General features: G+C 55.3%; 2 protein-coding genes across 3 annotated transcripts; one reads left to right on the top strand and one right to left on the bottom strand.

The window, feature by feature from the left end:
* The first annotated feature begins 1,634 nt into the window (after nucleotides 1-1,634).
* Nucleotides 1,635-8,364, top strand: LOC116500253 (E3 ubiquitin-protein ligase TRIM7-like). Of its 2 annotated transcripts, none has more exons than XM_032205187.1 (7): nucleotides 1,635-2,217; nucleotides 4,500-4,586; nucleotides 4,685-4,912; nucleotides 5,543-5,565; nucleotides 5,651-5,766; nucleotides 6,092-6,124; nucleotides 6,877-8,364. In XM_032205187.1, exons 1-7 carry the CDS (start codon nucleotides 1,705-1,707, stop codon nucleotides 7,401-7,403), a joined length of 1,527 nt encoding a protein of 508 aa, XP_032061078.1. In that variant the 5' UTR covers nucleotides 1,635-1,704; the 3' UTR covers nucleotides 7,404-8,364. The 2 variants fall into 2 exon arrangements, with proteins under 2 accessions (XP_032061078.1, XP_032061077.1); XM_032205186.1 differs by having other exon boundaries at nucleotides 4,482-4,586.
* A 1,115-nt stretch (nucleotides 8,365-9,479) lies between these two features.
* Nucleotides 9,480-17,321, bottom strand: LOC116500251 (zinc finger protein 692-like). The gene is made up of 11 exons (XM_032205182.1): nucleotides 17,132-17,321; nucleotides 17,005-17,036; nucleotides 16,147-16,557; nucleotides 15,626-15,674; nucleotides 15,269-15,415; nucleotides 14,218-14,346; nucleotides 11,671-11,733; nucleotides 11,362-11,440; nucleotides 10,851-10,965; nucleotides 10,449-10,548; nucleotides 9,480-10,015 (listed from the first exon to the last, which is right to left on the bottom strand). Exons 1-11 carry the CDS (start codon nucleotides 17,317-17,319, stop codon nucleotides 9,688-9,690), a joined length of 1,641 nt encoding a protein of 546 aa, XP_032061073.1. The 5' UTR covers nucleotides 17,320-17,321; the 3' UTR covers nucleotides 9,480-9,687.
* Between the last annotated feature and the right edge of the window lie 420 nt (nucleotides 17,322-17,741).

Genomic DNA, 17,741 nt, shown 5'->3' with positions numbered 1-17,741 from the left:
TGCACAGGAAACCTGGCTGCTGGGTGACAGGAGTGCAAACCCAGTGCCAAATTTCCCCCAAAGACTTAATTTTGAGGTGAAACAGGACACCTGTGACCCAGTGTGGCTCCAAACGCTCCTCGCTGGACATGGTGTCTCCTCTTGTTAGAAATAAAAGCTGGTTTAAAAACGACAAAAAGCCAAGGCAGGACATGCAAATGGCTTATGGTATTAAGGCTTAATTACATCTGAGAAGATGCGTTTGAAATTAAATGTCACCGGGGTGGTTGGGGCAGGTTTCAAGCACCCACCTCAATACCCTGGGATGCTTCTCTGTGCCATAGGCACCCCAAAACCGGGACCTTGCTGGCGTCAGAGCCAATTAACCTCCTTTAATTTTCCATCCCCAAAAACGTGCTTTCCCTCCAGCATTTCCTGTGGTACCAGCTGAGGGGAAAAATCAAGAAAAATGGAAGAACGTGACGGCAGAAGAGGGGGACAGCTCCGGCCTCACGTGCCCTGTGGTGACACTGTCGGCAAAGAACCCCGAACATTAAGAATAATTTAAAAATAGCACATTGCCAGCGTCCAGCCCAACAAAGTCACTTTGTAGTTGGAAGTTGAGACAGGGAGACGATGATTGTGATTATTAATGCGTGACTTAATGGCAGCTGTTTCGCAGGGACGGGTGAAGATGCGGATAAACGTGCATTTGAGGCGTGTTTTCAGGGAGTGAACGGAGCATTTTGGGATCGTGGAGCTGGATGCAGCATTATGCAACACTATAGACACCAAGATGTGTGTGTGTGTGCACGTCTTCTATAGACCCTATAGATGCTAAGGCACACCCCCTCAGCACCCTACAGGGGCAGAGACATTCCCCTTCCCCCATACCATATAGGATCCCCCCAGCACCTGATAAGAAGCCATGCACACCCACCCCCCAGCATCTTAGTGTCTGTAGGGTGCTCTGCGTTTGTGTGCAGGGCTTCTATAGACCCTATAGACATTAAGGTGCTGTGTGTGTGCATGGATTCTATAGACCCTATAGACACTAAGGTGCTGGGCAGGGGGATGTGCAGGGTTTTTATAGACCCTATAGACACTAAGGTGCTTGGGGGGGATGTGCAGGGCTCCTATAGCCCCTATAGACACTAAGGTGCTGTGTGTGTGCATGGATTCTATAGACCCTATGGTGCTTGGGGGGGATATGCATGGATTCTATAGACCCTATAGACATTAAGGTGCTTGGGGGGGATGTGCATGGCTCCTATAGCCCCTATAGGCATTAAGGCACCCCCCCCCCCAGCACCCTATAGGGTCAGAGGCGTGCTCCCCCCTCCCACCACCCTACAAAGCTCCAAAACCCTATAAACAACCCCAAATCTTTCCCAAATTCCCTTCCATAGGGGGTCCTTGGTGTCCTCCCCCCCCCCCCCGACCCTATAGGAACCAAACCCCGCCCCCCTCACGGCCCCGCCCCCCTCAACCCCCCGCTAAGCCCCGCCCCCTTTCCCCTCTCCGCGCAGGCGCACTCCCCCTCCCGCCGGCTCCCCCCGCCCAGCGCGCATGCGCGGCCCCGCCCCCTCGCCGCACGCATGCGCGGCCCCGCCCCCAGCGGCCGCCAGTCGGGGCGGCGGCGCGGAGGGGAGCGGAGCTCGGAGCGCAGCGCTGCTCGTGGCGGTGGTTGAAGGAGGAGGGGGGGGAAAGGGGGAAGGTTCCGACATGGAGGCGCCGCCCGCTCCCCCCGCCGTGCCGCCGGCTCCCTGCAGCGCCGCCCGCAGCCTGCAGGACGAGCTGACGTGCCCGGTGTGCCTGGAGTACTTCACCGACCCGGTGCTGGTGGCCGAGTGCGGCCACAACTTCTGCCGGGCCTGCGTCACCCAGTGCTGGGAGGACTCGGCGCGGCGCCTCTGCTGCCCGCAGTGCCGGGAACCGGTGCCGCAGCGCCTCTTCCGCCCCAACCGCTCCCTCGGCAACATCGTCCACATCGTCCGCCAGCTGGGGCTGCCCCCCGGCCCCGCCGAGCCACCTCCGGGGCCTCCAGCCCCATCTCCGCCTCTGCCCGCCGCCGCTCCGCCGGGTCCCCCAGGGCCTCCGCGGTGTCCCCGGCACGGTGAACCCTTGCGGCTCTTCTGCGTGCAGGACCGCCGGGCCGTCTGCGTGGTTTGCCACCTCTCCCGGGAGCACCGCACCCACACCGTGCTGCCCGCCGAGGAGGCGGCCCACGCCGCCGAGGTGAGCCGGGGAGCAGCCAGGGGGCACCCCCCAAATGGGTTATAGGGTGGGGGGTGCAGCGGGGAGCAGGCCCCGGGGGGTGATTGGGGTCTCCTGGGGGTGAGGGTGCGGTGGGGGGCTCGGTAGAGGAGCCCCCCCCTACCCTAATAAAAAGGGGGTGCGGTGAGGATCCCATTTTTGGTGAATTTGGGTTTGTTGAGGGTTGGGGATACAATAAGGGTCATTGTTCTGTGAAAGGGAAGCAGCCCTGTTAAATGTGAGGGTGTAATATGGGCACCCCACGTGGAGCAGTGCACCCTAAATCCCACGGGACCCCCTCTACACACACAGCAGGGTGTAAAAGTGACCCCCCTCTAGGTTTTAAACACATTAGGAAGCTTTTATCGGGGATATGGAACCCCTAACTCGCATCTATATGGGGTGCAGTGCTCTGGGGCTGCCCCCCATGCTTAATGGGGTCCCCTACAGGGCTGTGGGGGCTTATATAGGGACCCCTTTCCGAGGTAGGTGCTGCCCTATGTGGGGGGGCAGGATATGGGGAGCAGTAGGGTCCCAAACACCCCCCAGGATGGGGGGAAATCTTGGGGTGAGGGCTGACCTCGTGCAGTAGGATCGGGTCAGGGGGAACGTCCCCCATTCAAAATGGCGCTGGGGTTAACTGGGAGGATACTGGGAGGGACTGAGCTGGCCTGGGGCCGGCTGGTTTTGTCTCCCGTGCTGAATAACACGGAGATCAAGTGGCACGGGGTCGCCTTTGTGAGGGTGTGAGTGTGCAAAACAACACCAGGCGACCCCAAATCCTCACCTGCCACGTCCCCGAGCAGAAATCCCCCTGGAGTAAGCATTAAGCATGCAGCTGGCCTCTTTGGGATGGGGATAGGGATTTTTTTCAGTATTGAGCGTGATTTGGGGCAAAAAAATGCAGCAGGAATCCCGTAGGAGAAGCTTTTTTCCCCTGCAAATAAAAAAAAAAAAAACAGCCCAGGGCGGTTGGGGAACGTGACGCAGGAGCCGGATCTCTGCTGTGGAGAAAGGGACGCCCTCCTCCTTGCCCTGAGGGGGCTTTTTGGGGAGAATAACGAGGGATTTGGGGGCGGGCGAGCCCAATCTGAGCAGCCAGGCCTCAGTTTCTTGGTCGGGGAGGAGAAAAGCAAGATGCCGGCCGGGCAGCGGGCGCTTACTGCGCAGCAGCAGCTGGAGGAGGAGGAAGGGAGGGTGGCACCGGGGAGATCTTGCACCACCGAGCATTAAAACCACCCGTTAATTCTTCAATTCCCATTTTTACACTGTTTTTTTCAGGCCAGATTGAGTGCAGGGGCTTTTTAATTTTCACCCCGGGGATGAAAATGACTTTTTAGTGGGGAGCTGGAGCTTGAGCCGCCGTCGCTCACCCCAAATTTGGGATCTTGTCCTTTTTTAGCACGGCGACATCTCCAGGCAGCTCCGCCGTCGAGCGCTGCCCTGTTTTTTTGCCTCGTTAATCTGCCTTTGTGTTTTTTTTTTTTTAAAAAATGGTTTCCCATCAGGCGCAGCTTGCAGCCTGCGCCCTGTTTTTCTGCCCTTTGCTTTAATCTCACACCTCGATCGTGACTTTCCACGCGGTGCCAGGCAGCGAGCCCGCGTTCGTGCCCTCCCTCACCTCCCAGCTCGTAGCAAAACCCCTTTTTTAGGGTTTTCTTTCCCCAAAAAGCCCCGCCGGGGCGTCCTCCCTGCTGCTTTTTATTCGGCGTTGCTAGGAGCTGCTTCGTCGGGGGGGTCAAGTGACTTCAACAAGGCCGGGCACTGCGGTTTGCTTTGCAGTTAACGAACTTAGTTAACGAACTAAGCCGTTAACGAACTTAATGTGGTGGCCAGAACCGCCCCCCCGAGACCCCGACGGGGCCGGGAGGTGAAAGCTGATCCCTGCAGAAGGGTTTTTTCGTGGGTTAGTGGTTTGCCTTTTCAGGGAGCTAAAAGCTGGGTTGTTTTCCCCCACCCCGTGCTCGTTTCTCTTTCTTTTTCCTGCTTTACCTGGCTCTGAGCTGCTCAGGCTGCTTTTTAGTTTTGTTTTTTTTTTGGTATGCCCAAAACAAAAGGATGAGGATAAGGTGAGAGAGGGAGGACGTGGTGCAGAGCTGATTTCACCCCAATTTTGGTTAACGCTGCCTTTAGCTGCAAAAAAAGTCATCTTTGATGAAATTTAGCCCCTTGTGGCAGCGGGACTGGAGGGAATTCCTTCCTATCTTTTTCCTCCGTGTTCCTAATCCCCCCTAAATTCTCCTCAGATCTCTTCCTCCTTCCAGGAGGTGCCGCAGGAACATCTGAGCTCCCTGCGGAAAGGACGCGAAGAAGCCAAGGCCGAGAGGGAGAAGCAGAGCGAAGACTTGCTGGTGAGCACCCGGGGGGGGGCGAGGGACTTCCCCAAACCTTCCCCATTCCCTCCGGGGCTGCTTTTCTCACAAAATTTTCCCCCTCCTGGGGTTTTTAGAAGCAGACGGAAGTGGAGAGGCAGAAGATCGTGGCCGAGTGCAAGGAGCTGCGAGGTTTCCTGGAGGAGAAGGAGCAGCTCCTGCTGTCCCGCCTGGAGGAATTAGACAGAGACATCGTGAAGAGGAGAGATGAGAGCGTCTCCAGGCTTTCCGAGGAGATCGCCCAGCTCGATAAGCTGCTGGGGGAGCAGGGAGGAGAAAACGGCCCCGGGAACCAGTCCGGGCAGGTGAGAAACTTGGGATGCATCCTCCCAACCCGTAGATTATGGTGTAGCAGGGTGTAAAACCCCAAAAAGCTCTGCTCTGGCACTCTTGGGGTAAAAAACCCCATAACAGAGACCGTGGGGTGCCGCCGTGCTCTGTTGGGGAGCAATTTGGGGTTGGGACCCTTAATTAACTCTGATTAATGCAGGATTTTCTTGGCTTCCTGCAGAGCTGCTCTTCTTCTGCCTCCCTCCCAAAACTCCCCACAGCTGTGGGGATAAATTGACCCTCAAAAATCTTTTTTGGCCCCTTTTGGTGCCAAGGACTTAAAAAATATCAGAATGAATCTCCCAGATATCCGTTTCTCTCTTAATTCATCATCAATTCATCCTGAATCTTAATCTTGGCAGCTTGATGGCAATCGTGATTTTTTTCTTAATTTTTAAGATTTGTGGATTTGTTTTTTTCCCCCCCCCTCACCCTAAAAAGGAAAAGGGGGGTGAAAACCACAAATTTTGCCGTTCTTGCGAGTCCCTCTGCTCCCTGCCCTTGAAACACCAACGGGGAGCTGACCCCTGAGGGGAAGGGGCTGGTTTTGGGGTGGATTTTGGAGCTTGTGGGACTGACTGAGGCTTTTTTTTTCCTCTCCCCAGGTTGTCACCACGGCTGGAAGCAGGTGAGCGAACTGGGCCCTTGCTGGTTTAACTGGGAGGAGCCCTCTTTTTTCCAGAGGGCTCCTAATTCTGCTTTTTTCTCCCCAGCTTTGAGAGCTGGATGTTTTGCAAGCCGGAGGCCGGCTTTGCCGAGCTGGAGAAGAAACTGAAGAGCTTCTCCCAGAAGAGCGCGGTGCTGAAAGAGGTCCTGCTGGAGTTCAAGGGTGAGCACTGAGGAAAAAAAAACCTTTAAAAGCGTTTCCCTTGTGCTTAATTTCTCTTAAAAGAGAACGAGGGCTTCGCTCTTATTTGTTTCGCCCTTTGGGGGAGAGTTCTTATTGTTTGAGGAGCTTTTCCTTGAAAAATCGAAGCTCTTTTTGCTTAAAAATCACGTTTCCTTTGGGTTTCTGCTTGGAAAAGCTCATTATGGGTTCACACAATCGTGTTTGGTGGCTTGCCACAAGGCAGGGAGCAAGGACACGTGCTTGTAGGTAATCCCTGGGGATTCCCCACGCGTAAATGAACCTAAATTTCTTTCTTTTCCTGCAGAAAACCTTCGGTTTGAGTTGGAGAACGATACAGGTGAGCAGTTTGGCTTCTTTACGGGGCAGTCTGACCTTTATTTTTGCAGCTCTGAACTCATTTTCAGCTTTTCAGGGGGGAAAAATCTTTGAGGTAAGGCCTTTGAGAGGTCAGGAGAAGCAAAAACTCGCTGGTGCCGCCAAAAAAAGAGGCAAAGAAATGATCCAGCTGCTGGAAGAGCCCAGAAAAGGCCCAAATTTCAAAAATTTATTAGGAAACTGCAGGGTTAAGAGGAATATTGAGCTGCTCTGCTCTACCCCGAGCACGGAGACCTTTGGCACGGCTCGTGGGGGGTTGATTTTGCTCCGAGGTGGACTTTGAATCCTCGGTGTTTGGTTCGGGGCTGAAGCTGCAGTTTCCCTGCCTGGCTTTGTGGTGGCAGGGGAAGGAAAGACCCAAATTGAGCAGCCTCTGCTCCTCCCGGGCCTCTGGAGGGCAAGAGCAGCCCTTAAACCCGAGGATCTTTATTCTCCTTCCTCTCTGGCACGTGGCACCGACTAAAAACACCGTTTTTGCCCCCAAATTTCTATTCTGGGGACAGCAAGCCTGCAGGCTTGCAGGATGACACACCCAAATTTCTGTTTTAATTACCGAAGGGTCCTGAGTTTTGCTCCCACGCGGCTTTTTGGGCCTAAAACTCCTTGCTGGTGACATCCCTGCTGCTGGCCTCGTCTGGTTGGGGCCAGAAATCCAAATTTAGGGTGGAAAAGGTTTTTTTTGTTGCTGATTCTCACGTTCTCCTCTCCTTCCAGGCGATCTCTCTCTGGATCCGGACACGGCCAACCCCTACCTGGTGCTGTCGGAGGACAAGAGGAGCGTGAGGCTGCGGAGCGCCCCCCAGGAGCTGCCTGCCAACCCCAAAAGATTCGATTATTCCTTCTGCGTGCTGGCGGCCGAGGGTTTCGTGGCTGGGAGGCATTACTGGGAGGTGGAGGTGGGCGACGGGGAGAGCTGGGTGCTGGGGGCGGCCCGCGAGTCGGTGCGGAGGAAGGAGAAAATCGACTTCGCACCCGAGGAAGGGATCTGGGCGGTGGGGTTGAACTGGAAGGGGAAGAATTGGGATCAGTACCAGGCTTTCACCTCCCCGGAGACGCCCTTGTCCCTTTGCGAGAGGCCCAGGAAGATCGGGGTGTACCTGGACTACGAGGGCGGCTGGGTGGCGTTTTACAACGCCGATAACATGGCTCCCATCTTCACCTTCACCGCCGTTTTCACCGAAAAGATCTTCCCTTTCTTCTGGCTCTTTTATGTGGGCTCCTCGCTCTCCCTTTGCAATTGACCCCTCTCGTTTCTTTTTTCCTTCCCTCCCTCCTCGAGGTGACCTGCAAGTAGTGCCCCGATCCCCTTCCCCTTTTTTCCCCCCTTGCTTTCAGACAAAAAGCCCCCAAAACTCGTCCGTGTTCTCCTAGTTCAGCTTTAGGGGGGGAGTTTCATCTTTTTGTTCTCTCGTTTTTAAAAAAAAAAAACAAAACCGTTTGGGTCGCTTTTACCCCGAAAAAGGTTTTCTGGGGGCACCAACCGTTGAGGGTGGACAAACCCGGCTGCTTACGTAGCCCCCCTCTCTGAGGTTCTTTTCTCCTCTTTCCTCACGCTCCGGCCTGCCCTATAAGCAACCCTTTTCCCTTCTCGTTCTTTTAAGCTGGCTGCCCCCCCCGTGGCAAACCAGGGAGAAGAGCCCCGTTTTGGGGGGGTTTTCCTCGCTTCCTGCCTTCACCCCGTAGCAAAGCCGCCTGCTTCGTGCACCCCGGAAAGCTCTCGAGGGCTAGAAAACCTGTGTGAGGAGGAAAGGTACCGTACCCAAGCCCCCATTTCTGACACCGTTGCTCTGCAGGTCACCTTTTTAGCAGTTTTTTCCCCCTGTCCTCGCTTTTCCCTTCCTCGGGAAGGGGCCCAGCCTGTCTTTTGCTGCCACTAGAGAGCAAAAACCCCGCGATCTTCTCCCCCTTTCCCGTTGCTGAAGGTTTGTAGGGGCGAGGCAGGGCGAGCTCGGGGTGCTGGGTGCCACCCCAAAAGCTTGCTGACCAGGAGTCTCGATGCAGCCAGCTTTTGGGCTCAGTTTGGGGGATTTTGGCTGCGTGGTTGGGGAAGGCTCGTTTTTAGGTGTGACCTCGCGCGTGCTTACACCCTCGTGTGCCCCCCCCCCCCCCCCTCGCGATGCTGTTACGTCTCTTTGCCCTGTTTACTCTGTTTAGTGGGGAAATAAAAGTTGCTGTGCAAAATTAAAAAAAAAAAAAAACACAAAAAAAAAAACCAACCCAGCGCCTCCTCCTGTGGTTTTTGGGCCCAAAACGTGGGACAGGAGGAAAAATCGCTCCCCGTGGCCACGCTGCTGCTGTCTCCTCCCTCCCACTGTGGGCTGGGGCCTCGTTTCCTCCACGGAGGGGGTTTTTTGGAGCCCCCCCATCTCGTGTTTGCCCTTAAAAACCTCAAAAAGCTCAGCTCCTGCGAGCACAGGGGGATTTTTAATGGGATTTGTGCAGCTCCTGGTGCTCAGAGGCTTCAACGCTGCACAGGGGCTGAGTTAAATATTCAACATTATTGCCCAAAGGGGTAAATTTTAAAGGGGAGGGCTTTTTTTTGGGGACTCGAGCTGGGTTTTTGCTGCTTTGGGACTGGAAGAACCCCTGCCACGGGGCTGCGTGGGGCTCAGCATCCCCCCAGTGGGAGAAGAGAGGCCAAAGTGAGCCCTAATTGTGACAGATTTGGGTCTGGCTGCTTCAAATATTTCACCGAGCCCCCGGGGAGCGTCTCACCGCTGTAGGATGGATCCTGAAACCCCAAAAAAAGGAAGTTCCTGGAAGATTTACGTTGCTTTTTTGGGGTCCAAGGCTGAATTTCTACAACCAGCCCCATTTTAAGCACCACGGATGCTCCAGCAGCCCCTTTCCACATCAAAAATAGATAAATCTGTGCCAAAAAAAACCCTTAAATCCTTAAATACATCTTTTTTCCCCCAATTTTCTTGGGCTGAGGGTCTTCTAGGATACATAAATACTGCAAATACTTCGGGGCTGGGGGGAAAAAGAGGGAAAAAAGTACAGAAAAGGTACAGAGATGCCAAAACCCATCCAGTTTGGATCCCCTCCGGCGACCTTCGGCTTCCCAGCCCAACTCGCCCCCTTTTATTGCCCTAAATCGTGACGATCTTGGGTCTGGGAATAAAAACCCTGTCTGGTTTTTCGTGCCAAATCAGTAATTTTCTACAAAACGACTCTTTTATTGAGGATCCTGCCGCAAAATATAGGAAGAACGAGAGAACAAGCCCCCATCTCGTGCAAGGAGGTGAGGAGGGGGAATTTTTGCTTCCCTGGAGGAGCAGGGAAGCCCCTCTGCCCCCCCGTCCTCGTTTGGCCCCTTGTTTTTTCTTGTTTTTTCTTGTTTTTTCCTTGTTTTTTGGCACTGGGACGCGAGGTCGGTGCCTCCTGGAGGATCCAGCATCATTTTTACCTCCTGCCCTCCTCCGAGGAGGGTTTTGGTCCCCGCTGGATGAGTCCTGAGAGGAATTTTGCTACCGACCTCACCACCATCCAGCATTTTTCCCAGATTCTGCCCCAAAACCGCCCTTATTCAGCCGAGGCACCGCTTTTCTCCGCTTCTCCCTCATCCTCCCTGCTTGGGGGCTCCTCCTGCTCTGCCCCGAAGACCCCGAGCGCCTCCGTTTGCCCCATCCCAGCCCCCAGGAGGCTTGGAGGTGAGGCTGGCACGGCTTGGGGGGGTCCTCCGGGGGTTTCGGGGTGGCTTTTGCTCTTGTGGGCCGTGACGTTGTCCCTCTTCTCGAACTTCTTGCCGCAGATGTCGCAGGAGAACTGGTAGAAGGAGTCGGCGTCGTGCTTCTTCATGTGCCAGTTGAGGGAGGCTTTCTGGCGGCAGGTGAAGCCGCAGATCTCGCACCTAGGAGGAAACGGGACGGGGTGTAAGAGGGGAAAAAACCTACAGGGGAATAAAGCAGGGAAGCAGAAAGGGGAAGCACTTAAATCTGTGCTCTGTCACATCTCGATCTGCAATTTTTTTATCAGCTGAGCAACCTCAGGGCTGTGCTGGCCGGCTCTGCGTGGCTTCAGCACACCCTAGAGGGAAGGAAACGCATTGCTCTCCCCCAAAACCCTCCAGAAAATGGCTTAATTTAAGCTTCCTCCAATCAACCCCGTGCCTGCGCCCCGAATTTTGCATCCAGGTGCCGTTGGCTGGAGCAGGAAAACTGATGTGGAGCAGGAAAACTGATGTGGAGCAGGAAAACTGATGTGGAGCAGGAAACCTGATGTGGAGCAGCGCTGACGCCAGCGAGGTGACCCCAAATCGTTAGGGGATGGGATTTGGAACTCACTGCAGGGGTTTCTCCCCCGTGTGGATGCGCCGGTGGATGATCAGGTTGCTGCTGGTGCGGAAGGAGCGGGCGCAGAACTCGCAGATGTAGTCCCGCTTGTCTGCAAGGCAGGAGGAAAACAACAAAAAAAAAATGGTTTAGGGGCTGCTGCAGCCTCGAAAAGGAACCCGGATGATGATTTTGGGGTGTGTTTTAGGAGCCAGGATGCTTTGCCAGCACAGAAATGGAGAGAAATGAGAGATGGACAGACCTCCGGGGTGGAAAACAAGCTGATGTGGTAGTCTAGAAGGTAAACGGGTCAAAAAAGGGAGCAAACAGGAGGTATTGGTATGGAAATAGGGTCAAGGAGGTGGGAGCAGCCCGGGAAAGGCGTCTAAGAAGGGATGGAGGCAGCTGGCTCACCGCTGTGCAGCTTCTCGTGCTCCTTGAGGTGCTTCTTGAAGTTGAAGGATTTGCCGCAGCTGGGCTCCGAGCAGGTGAAGGTCTTTTGGTGAACGTGCTGGTACTTCTTGTGGTGCTGCAATGTGGGGAAAAAAAGGATAGGAGTGAAGATCGCCACCCCAAAAATCCCTCACCAAGAACCTGTGCTTGGAGCAAGCCCTGGGGCATCTTCCAGTTACAACATTCATCTTTTTGATCCAAAACAGAAGTTAGGACTGGGAGCAGTCCCCTGGGCTGAGCAGGCAGCGAGCTGCTGGTTAATAAAGCCGAGAATTAAAAAGTTGGGATCTCCAAATCCATCTCAGAAGAGCAGAGACGTCAAAAACGGAGCTCAGGAGACAAAATCTGGCTCAAAAGCGGCCGCAGCAGAGGCTCAAAGCAAGGAGCAGGAGGGATGAAGGCGCTCGGCTGAACCTCCCCGTGCACGGAAAAGGGATTTGGGGCCCTCCCTCCCCACCACCACCGGCCTCACGTTCAGGTACTGGCGGTTGGAGAAGATCTTGCCGCAGCCTTCGAAGTCGCACAGGAGGATCTCACGTTTCGCTGCCTTCCTGGAAGAGGGAGGAATTACCAGGGTGAGCACGGAGAGCTGAGAAAGCAGCCGATCTCTCTCCTTCCCCCATCATTTTTATCCCTCAGAAGCTTAATTTTAGCCAAATACGAGGCTCCCATCGCAGCAGGAGCTGCTGCAGGGACAAGAAAAATGTCCCAGCACGTGGTTTATGCCCCAAAAGGGCTGATTTGCACCTTTTCATCCTCCCCTTCCCGGACCCCTCGCTACCTGATCCTCTTGGGGCCGATCTGGGCCACGTCCTCATCGCACGACCGCGTTCGCCGCTTGCAGCTGGAAGAGGAAAAAAAGGTCTTGAGCGAGGCTCCTGTCCCCAAAATCCCCTCTCCTCGCCTCAATTTAGAGCTGAGGAGCTGGAAAGCAGCCACAGTTGATGGTTTCTAAAAAAACCACGGCGTTCAAACCATCCTTTGGACGACCAAACCATCCTTTGGCCAACTCTTCCCCTTTTAACATCAGAAAGTCTTAAAAACTTCAGAAAACCCCTGAAATATTTCTCCCCCCCGGCCTCGCAGCAGGCAACGAGGTTAACAAACGCACCTTTCAGACACTGTAAAGAGAAATAAAATCTTTTATTATTCAGTACAAAGCCTTTAACAGGGTTTTTGGAAGTGTCCTAGTGCATCTCTGATTGTCGTCATCCTCGTGTCCACCTCGCTGAGTGCTCGTCCCCATCAAAACAGGTTTCATCTCTGTTTTTTTTTCAGCTTTATCCATGACTTTATGGAAAGAGCAGCTATTCCTGGCTGATACCCTGCAATCAGAGAGAGATTTTTTTAAAAATTTGATGTTTTTATGGGGCAAGACAGAGAGATTGTTCATAGATGGCCACGCCAGGCTGCATCTGAATAAAAGCACGGGCTGGGCATCTTTGTCTACAATCTCCTCAAAGTGTTTTTTATCAGCTCAGGGTGGCATTACCGTAGGGCAGCGAGAAGAGGATGAGCCATATTTTCTTCTTAGAACAGTCTTTTATCTCCATTCTTCCAGTTGCTGCTCCAAAACTGGGGGAAAAAAAGTAAATTTTCTAAGTCCGAGTACGACAACTGTAATGAAACTCATCAAAAGTTCACCACTGACCTCAAGTTTAATTCAGAGGGGTGTTAAAAGCTTCCCTCCCACCCTGCTTTTTGCACAAGCAAGTCAATAGCCGCTTTTATCAGCCACATCTGAAAATCCCAAGAGGTTTTTGGGTCCATCTTGAGGTTTTTGGGGGTTTGAATGTGAGGGTGACAAGTGGGAAGCGTGCAGAACCCCCAAATACCACAGAGGTGTGAAAAAATCCCTCTCTTACTTAATTTTTGGTATCAACAGGGACCAGCGAAACCAAACCTTTCCTGTCAAACTGAATTTGAGTGCCTGGCATCCCTTGGTGTAACCCAAAAAGGAGAGAAGAAAGGCAAATGCCAGATTTACCATTCCATTTATCTTTCTGGAACAACTTTTTGGGAACACGTCCTCTCTTCCAGCAAGCTCCTAGGTGGCTCCTGAGCTCCTGCAAGAGACAGGGAGGGCGTTGAGAAGCGAAACGAAGTGGTAAAAGCATGCCAAAGCGAAAAAATAAATACAAAAACCTTCGTGGAAGCGTGCAATACTTACCTGCTAAGGTTTGGGGGGGTGCGTTTTGGTGTCTTCGCTCAAGGGCACACAAAGGTAAGAGCAGATAAGTGGTCGCTCCAGCTAACTCCAAGTAAAAAGTTGTGTTTTTTACATTTTTTTTTAAATGCCCTTGTATTGGAAGAAAATCCAGGAAGGTGATGATGACTCCTTGTGTGTCAGACCCGAGAGGCAAAGGATGGGACCAGCATCAAGACCAACCCTCACGGGGGCAGACAGGATTTACTCTTCCTGCTTAAAAGACGCCTGGAACTGAGCAACTACTCCACCCTCCTGTCTCATTTTGAGTGAAAAAGGGAATTTTTGAGCCCACGTGGCTGGGCAGGAGTGGCTAAACCATAACTCAGCCTCAAAGTGCTCGCAAATTCAACAATTCTGGTCCTGAGTAGGACGTCCTTCGACCAAGGCTTGAGGTTGGATGAGCGCTGCCATCGCCACGGGCTCCGTTTCGTTTGGGGTGACAACCCAGTGACATTGCTGCCAGCCAAGAAGCACGGCCACGCGCGTGGAGGACAAAAACCAAGTGACATAGCCCTGTGCGTGGGGATGAAACGTGGGATTTTGGGCCGTGTGGAACCATACGGACGGTCCCCGCACCTATGCGAGGAGAGGAGGGATTGCAAATGTGGATTGCAAACTTCCAGCAAGGCCAGGCTGCTGTGAGGAGGCTGGAAGAAGGTTTTCACCATCCACCAGAGCAACCAAACCACCTCCGGTGGTTCTGGAGGTGGTTTCACCCTTCTGGAGGCCACCAAATCTCTTCTCCGTGGCCACCCGTGCTTGGGACCAGCTCCAGGCTGGGTGCTGAAGCACCCAAAGCAGCAGGCACGTGCGTGGCCGCAGAGGAGACACCGTGAATGACTCCCCCATCAAGACCAGCAGCCAAATCCCTCCTCTCAAGCTCCAGCACAAGATGGGGCCAGGTGCCAGCAGCTCTGCCCCAACGAGGACTAAAACCTGATTCCAGGTGACTTTGTCACCTCCCTTTGCAAACACGCAGCCCTCTCCCTTGAACTTCACGCATTTTTACAACGTTTGGGTAGTTTTCCGTGTGGTTTCTCAGCCCAGAAAGCAGCAGCGTGTCCAAAGGTGCCCCCAAATGCTCATTCAGTAGCCACCGCCGTGGTCTTCCCCGCTCACCTGACTCGCCCACCCCTCTCTTCTGCTGGGCTGGAGTCGATCGGGCTCGGCTCGCTCGGGCTCTGCTCCTCTTTCACGGGTTTCTTGCGGGATTTTGGCTGGCTTTGGCGTCTCTGCAGCTCCGAGTCGCTGGGGGAGAAGAGAGACACGGGATGGGCAGGATGGTTTAGGTGGTTGGCCACCGTTGAGTGTGGTTGGGCCTCATTGGGCACGGTTGGCCACTCTTGGCCACCATTGGGCCTTGTTGGCCACTGTTGGGGCACGGTTGGGCCCCGTTGACCACATTTGGAGCATGGTTGGCTGCTCTTGGCCACCATTGGGCCCTGTTGACTATGGTTGGGGCATGGTTGGGCCCCGTTGACCACAATTGGGGCACGGTTGGCCACTCTTGACCACCACTGGGCCCTGTTGGCCACCGTTGGGGCACAGTTGGGTCCTGTTGGCCACCGTTGGGGCACAGTTGACTGCTCTTGGCCACCCTTGGGCCTTGTTGGCCACTGTTGGGGCACGGTTGGGCCCTGTTGGCCACCATTGGGGCACAGTTGACTGCTCTTGGCCACCCTTGGGCCTTGTTGGCCACCGTTGGGGCATGGTTGGGCCCCGTTGACCACCGTTGGGGCACGGTTGGCCGCTCTTGGCCACCACTGGGCTCTGTTGGCCACCGTTGGGGCACGGTTGGGCCCCGTTGACTACTGTTGGGGCACGGTTGGCCGCTCTTGGCCACCACTGGGCCCTGTTGGCCACCGCTGGGGCACGGTTGGGCCCCGTTGACCACATTTGGGGCACGGTTGGCCACTCTTGACCACCATTGGGCCCTGTTGGCCACCGTTGGGGCACAGTTGACTGCTCTTGGCCACCCTTGGGCCTTGTTGACCACATTTGGGGCACGGTTGGCCGCTCTTGGCCACCATTGGGCCCTGTTGACCATGGTTGGGCCCCGTTGGCCACCGTTGGCTGCCATTGGGCCCCGTTGACCACGGCTGGGGCACAGTTGGGCCCCGTTGGCCACCGTTGAGCCACGGTTGGCCACCAGCCTCTAAGCACTCTTCACCTGTCCAGAGATGGGTGGTAGTTCTCATCACGCAGGTCATCGGTGTAGGCAAGGTCATCGTCCTCGGCGAAGTCCTCGTCCTCCTCTTCCTCCTCTTCCTCCTGAGACGCGCTGCCCTGCTCCGGTTTCTCCTCCAACGCGGGTGTGCTGCCAAAACGCAACGGCCAAAATCAGCTCTGCTATGTCCCAGCAGTAATTTTTTTATAGAAACTTCATTAAATGGTGGCGTTGCCGTCAGAAGATGCCACGGGTGCAAAGAGCTCGAGGATGACCCCGTTCAGGCGCAACCTTCAGCTCAGGAAACGCCAATTTTTGGTGTTTTGTGCCGGGGGAAAGCCCCACAGGGCCGCCACTCACCTCTCATGGTCCAGTCCTGTGGTTGCCACCTCCATCTGCCCTTGGGGAGCTGTGAGGAAACGAAAGGAGTGGTGGTGAGGTAAGGCAGGGCTCTTTCACCCAAAGTCTTGGAGATGCAGAAGAAGGAAGAGTGGATTTGGCAGCAGGACCGGGGAGCCTGCAGGTGTTGGGAGAGCAGATTGCGCCCTTCTGCTGGCCAAGTCACTCCAAAATCCTCTCCTGGAAAGTTCAACCTCTTCTGAAGTAGCTAAGACAGGAAAGAAGAAGGTTTTCTCCTTGATCTTGGCTAAATGGAGGAACTTCTGAGAGCTCTACCTACGTGGGGTCAGCAAGATCTTCTACTTTTGGACTACCAGAGACTTGGGACCACCCAAAGATCTAATTTTAGACTACAAGAGACTTGGGACCACCCAAAAATCTTCTAATTTGGACTACAAGAGGCCAACAGTGAAATGAGAGCAGAGCACGGGAGCCCACCTTCCTCCCAGCTGAAGACGAGGAGGACCACCACCCAACCTCACCTCCATCACTGCTTTCACCCGCCTCCTCCCTCTGGTTTCCGTCACCAGCGGGTGACCAAGCTGCCACCTCTGCTTCGGCACCATCCTTTTTGGGGCTGGATCCGTCCACTTTGGGCTCGGCAACGAGCCCTGCCCGCCGCAACGACTGCCGGCGCCTGGGGACCGGTGGGGAATTGGACCCCAAATCTTCCTCGGTGACTCCCCACGGCTGCTGGCCATCGGCCACGGTGGGGACGCCCCAGGAGAAGCTGTGACCGGCCACGCACTCCCACACCAGCTGGGCTGGGCTGCCCGAGGCTGGGGGTTTCACGTCGGGGACGAAGCCGCACTCTTGGCCATGGCCATGGGAGAGGGCGACCAGGCGCTGCAAGGCATCGGCGTGGAGAAGGCTGGGTTCTGGGGTGCTTGGTCCTGGGTTAGGGCATGAAAAATAAAGGGATTCGGTGATGAACAGGTCCAAAAATTCGACTTTTGGGTTGATTTTTGGTTCTCCGAACCCAATTAAAGATTTTTTGGTGTTGGGATAACGTCAAAGGGCTCCCTCTGCCACCTCCCCACCTCCAACCTCCTGGTGTCCCCACCCCATGAAGCACCCTCACAGCTGCTTCTTCCCTTCTTTCACAACCCCAAAACCTCACAAAGACCCCAAAAAGCAGCTGGGGGAGGGGCCCAACATCCCCAATAAACCCATGGGGCCAGAGCCACCTCCGCGGCGACCCCAACCCCACACCGCCGCAAGCATCTCCTCCCAGGAAAGGGTGTTGTGCAATGCGAATTTTCACAATAAATGCATTTTGGGTGAAAAAATATAAAAGAAAATGTAGATGGGGAGTAGCCATGGGGGAAAAAGGCACCTACCTGGGCTCAAAACACAACCCTGGGAGCTGTACCTGCGGAAGGAGGAGGCAGCGTGACCGACCTGAAGGTCGCCCGACCCCACGGGGGTTTTTTTGGGGTATTTTGGGGGGTTTTCTGGTCTACGGACCTGTCGAGGAGGAATTTGGCCAGCTGGGAGTGCAGGGCGAAGCCCAGCTGCTCCTTGAGGCGACACCACTGCTCCAGGTGGCCCCCCAGGCGGATTCGGCACTTGCTGCGGCGGGCGTCCAGCTCCCGGCGTTTCTGGCGGCGGACGCAATCGGGGGCCCGCTGGCGGCCCGGGCGGCCGGGATCCATGAGGGGGGGGGTCCTGGGGGGGTGATAAGGGGGTGATAAGGGGGTGAGAGGGGGGTGAGGAGGGGGCTGGGGGGGTGATAAGGGGGTGAAGGGGGGTCTGGGGGGGTGATAAGGGGGTGATGGGGGGGATGGGGGGGTGATGAGGGGGTGGGGGGAGTCTGGGGGGGTGATAAGGGGGTGAGGGGGGGTGATGAGGGCGTGAGGGGGGGTCTGGGGGGGTGATAAGGGGGTGAGGAGGGGTCTGGGGGATGAGGAGGGGGTGATAAGGGGGTGAGGGGGGGTCTGGGGGAGTGATTAGGGGGTGAGGAGGGGTCTGGGGGGGTGATGAGGGGGTAAAGGGGGGGTCTGAGGGGGTGAGGGGGGGCCTGGGGGGGTGATGAGGGGGTGTGGAGGGGTCTGGGGGGGGTGATGAGGGGGTAAAG

Source organism: Aythya fuligula, chromosome 33 (genome assembly GCF_009819795.1).
Source record: "Aythya fuligula isolate bAytFul2 chromosome 33, bAytFul2.pri, whole genome shotgun sequence".
In the NCBI taxonomy this organism is placed as follows: Eukaryota; Metazoa; Chordata; class Aves; order Anseriformes; family Anatidae; genus Aythya; species Aythya fuligula.
This window is presented reverse-complemented; position numbering and strand designations above follow the sequence as displayed.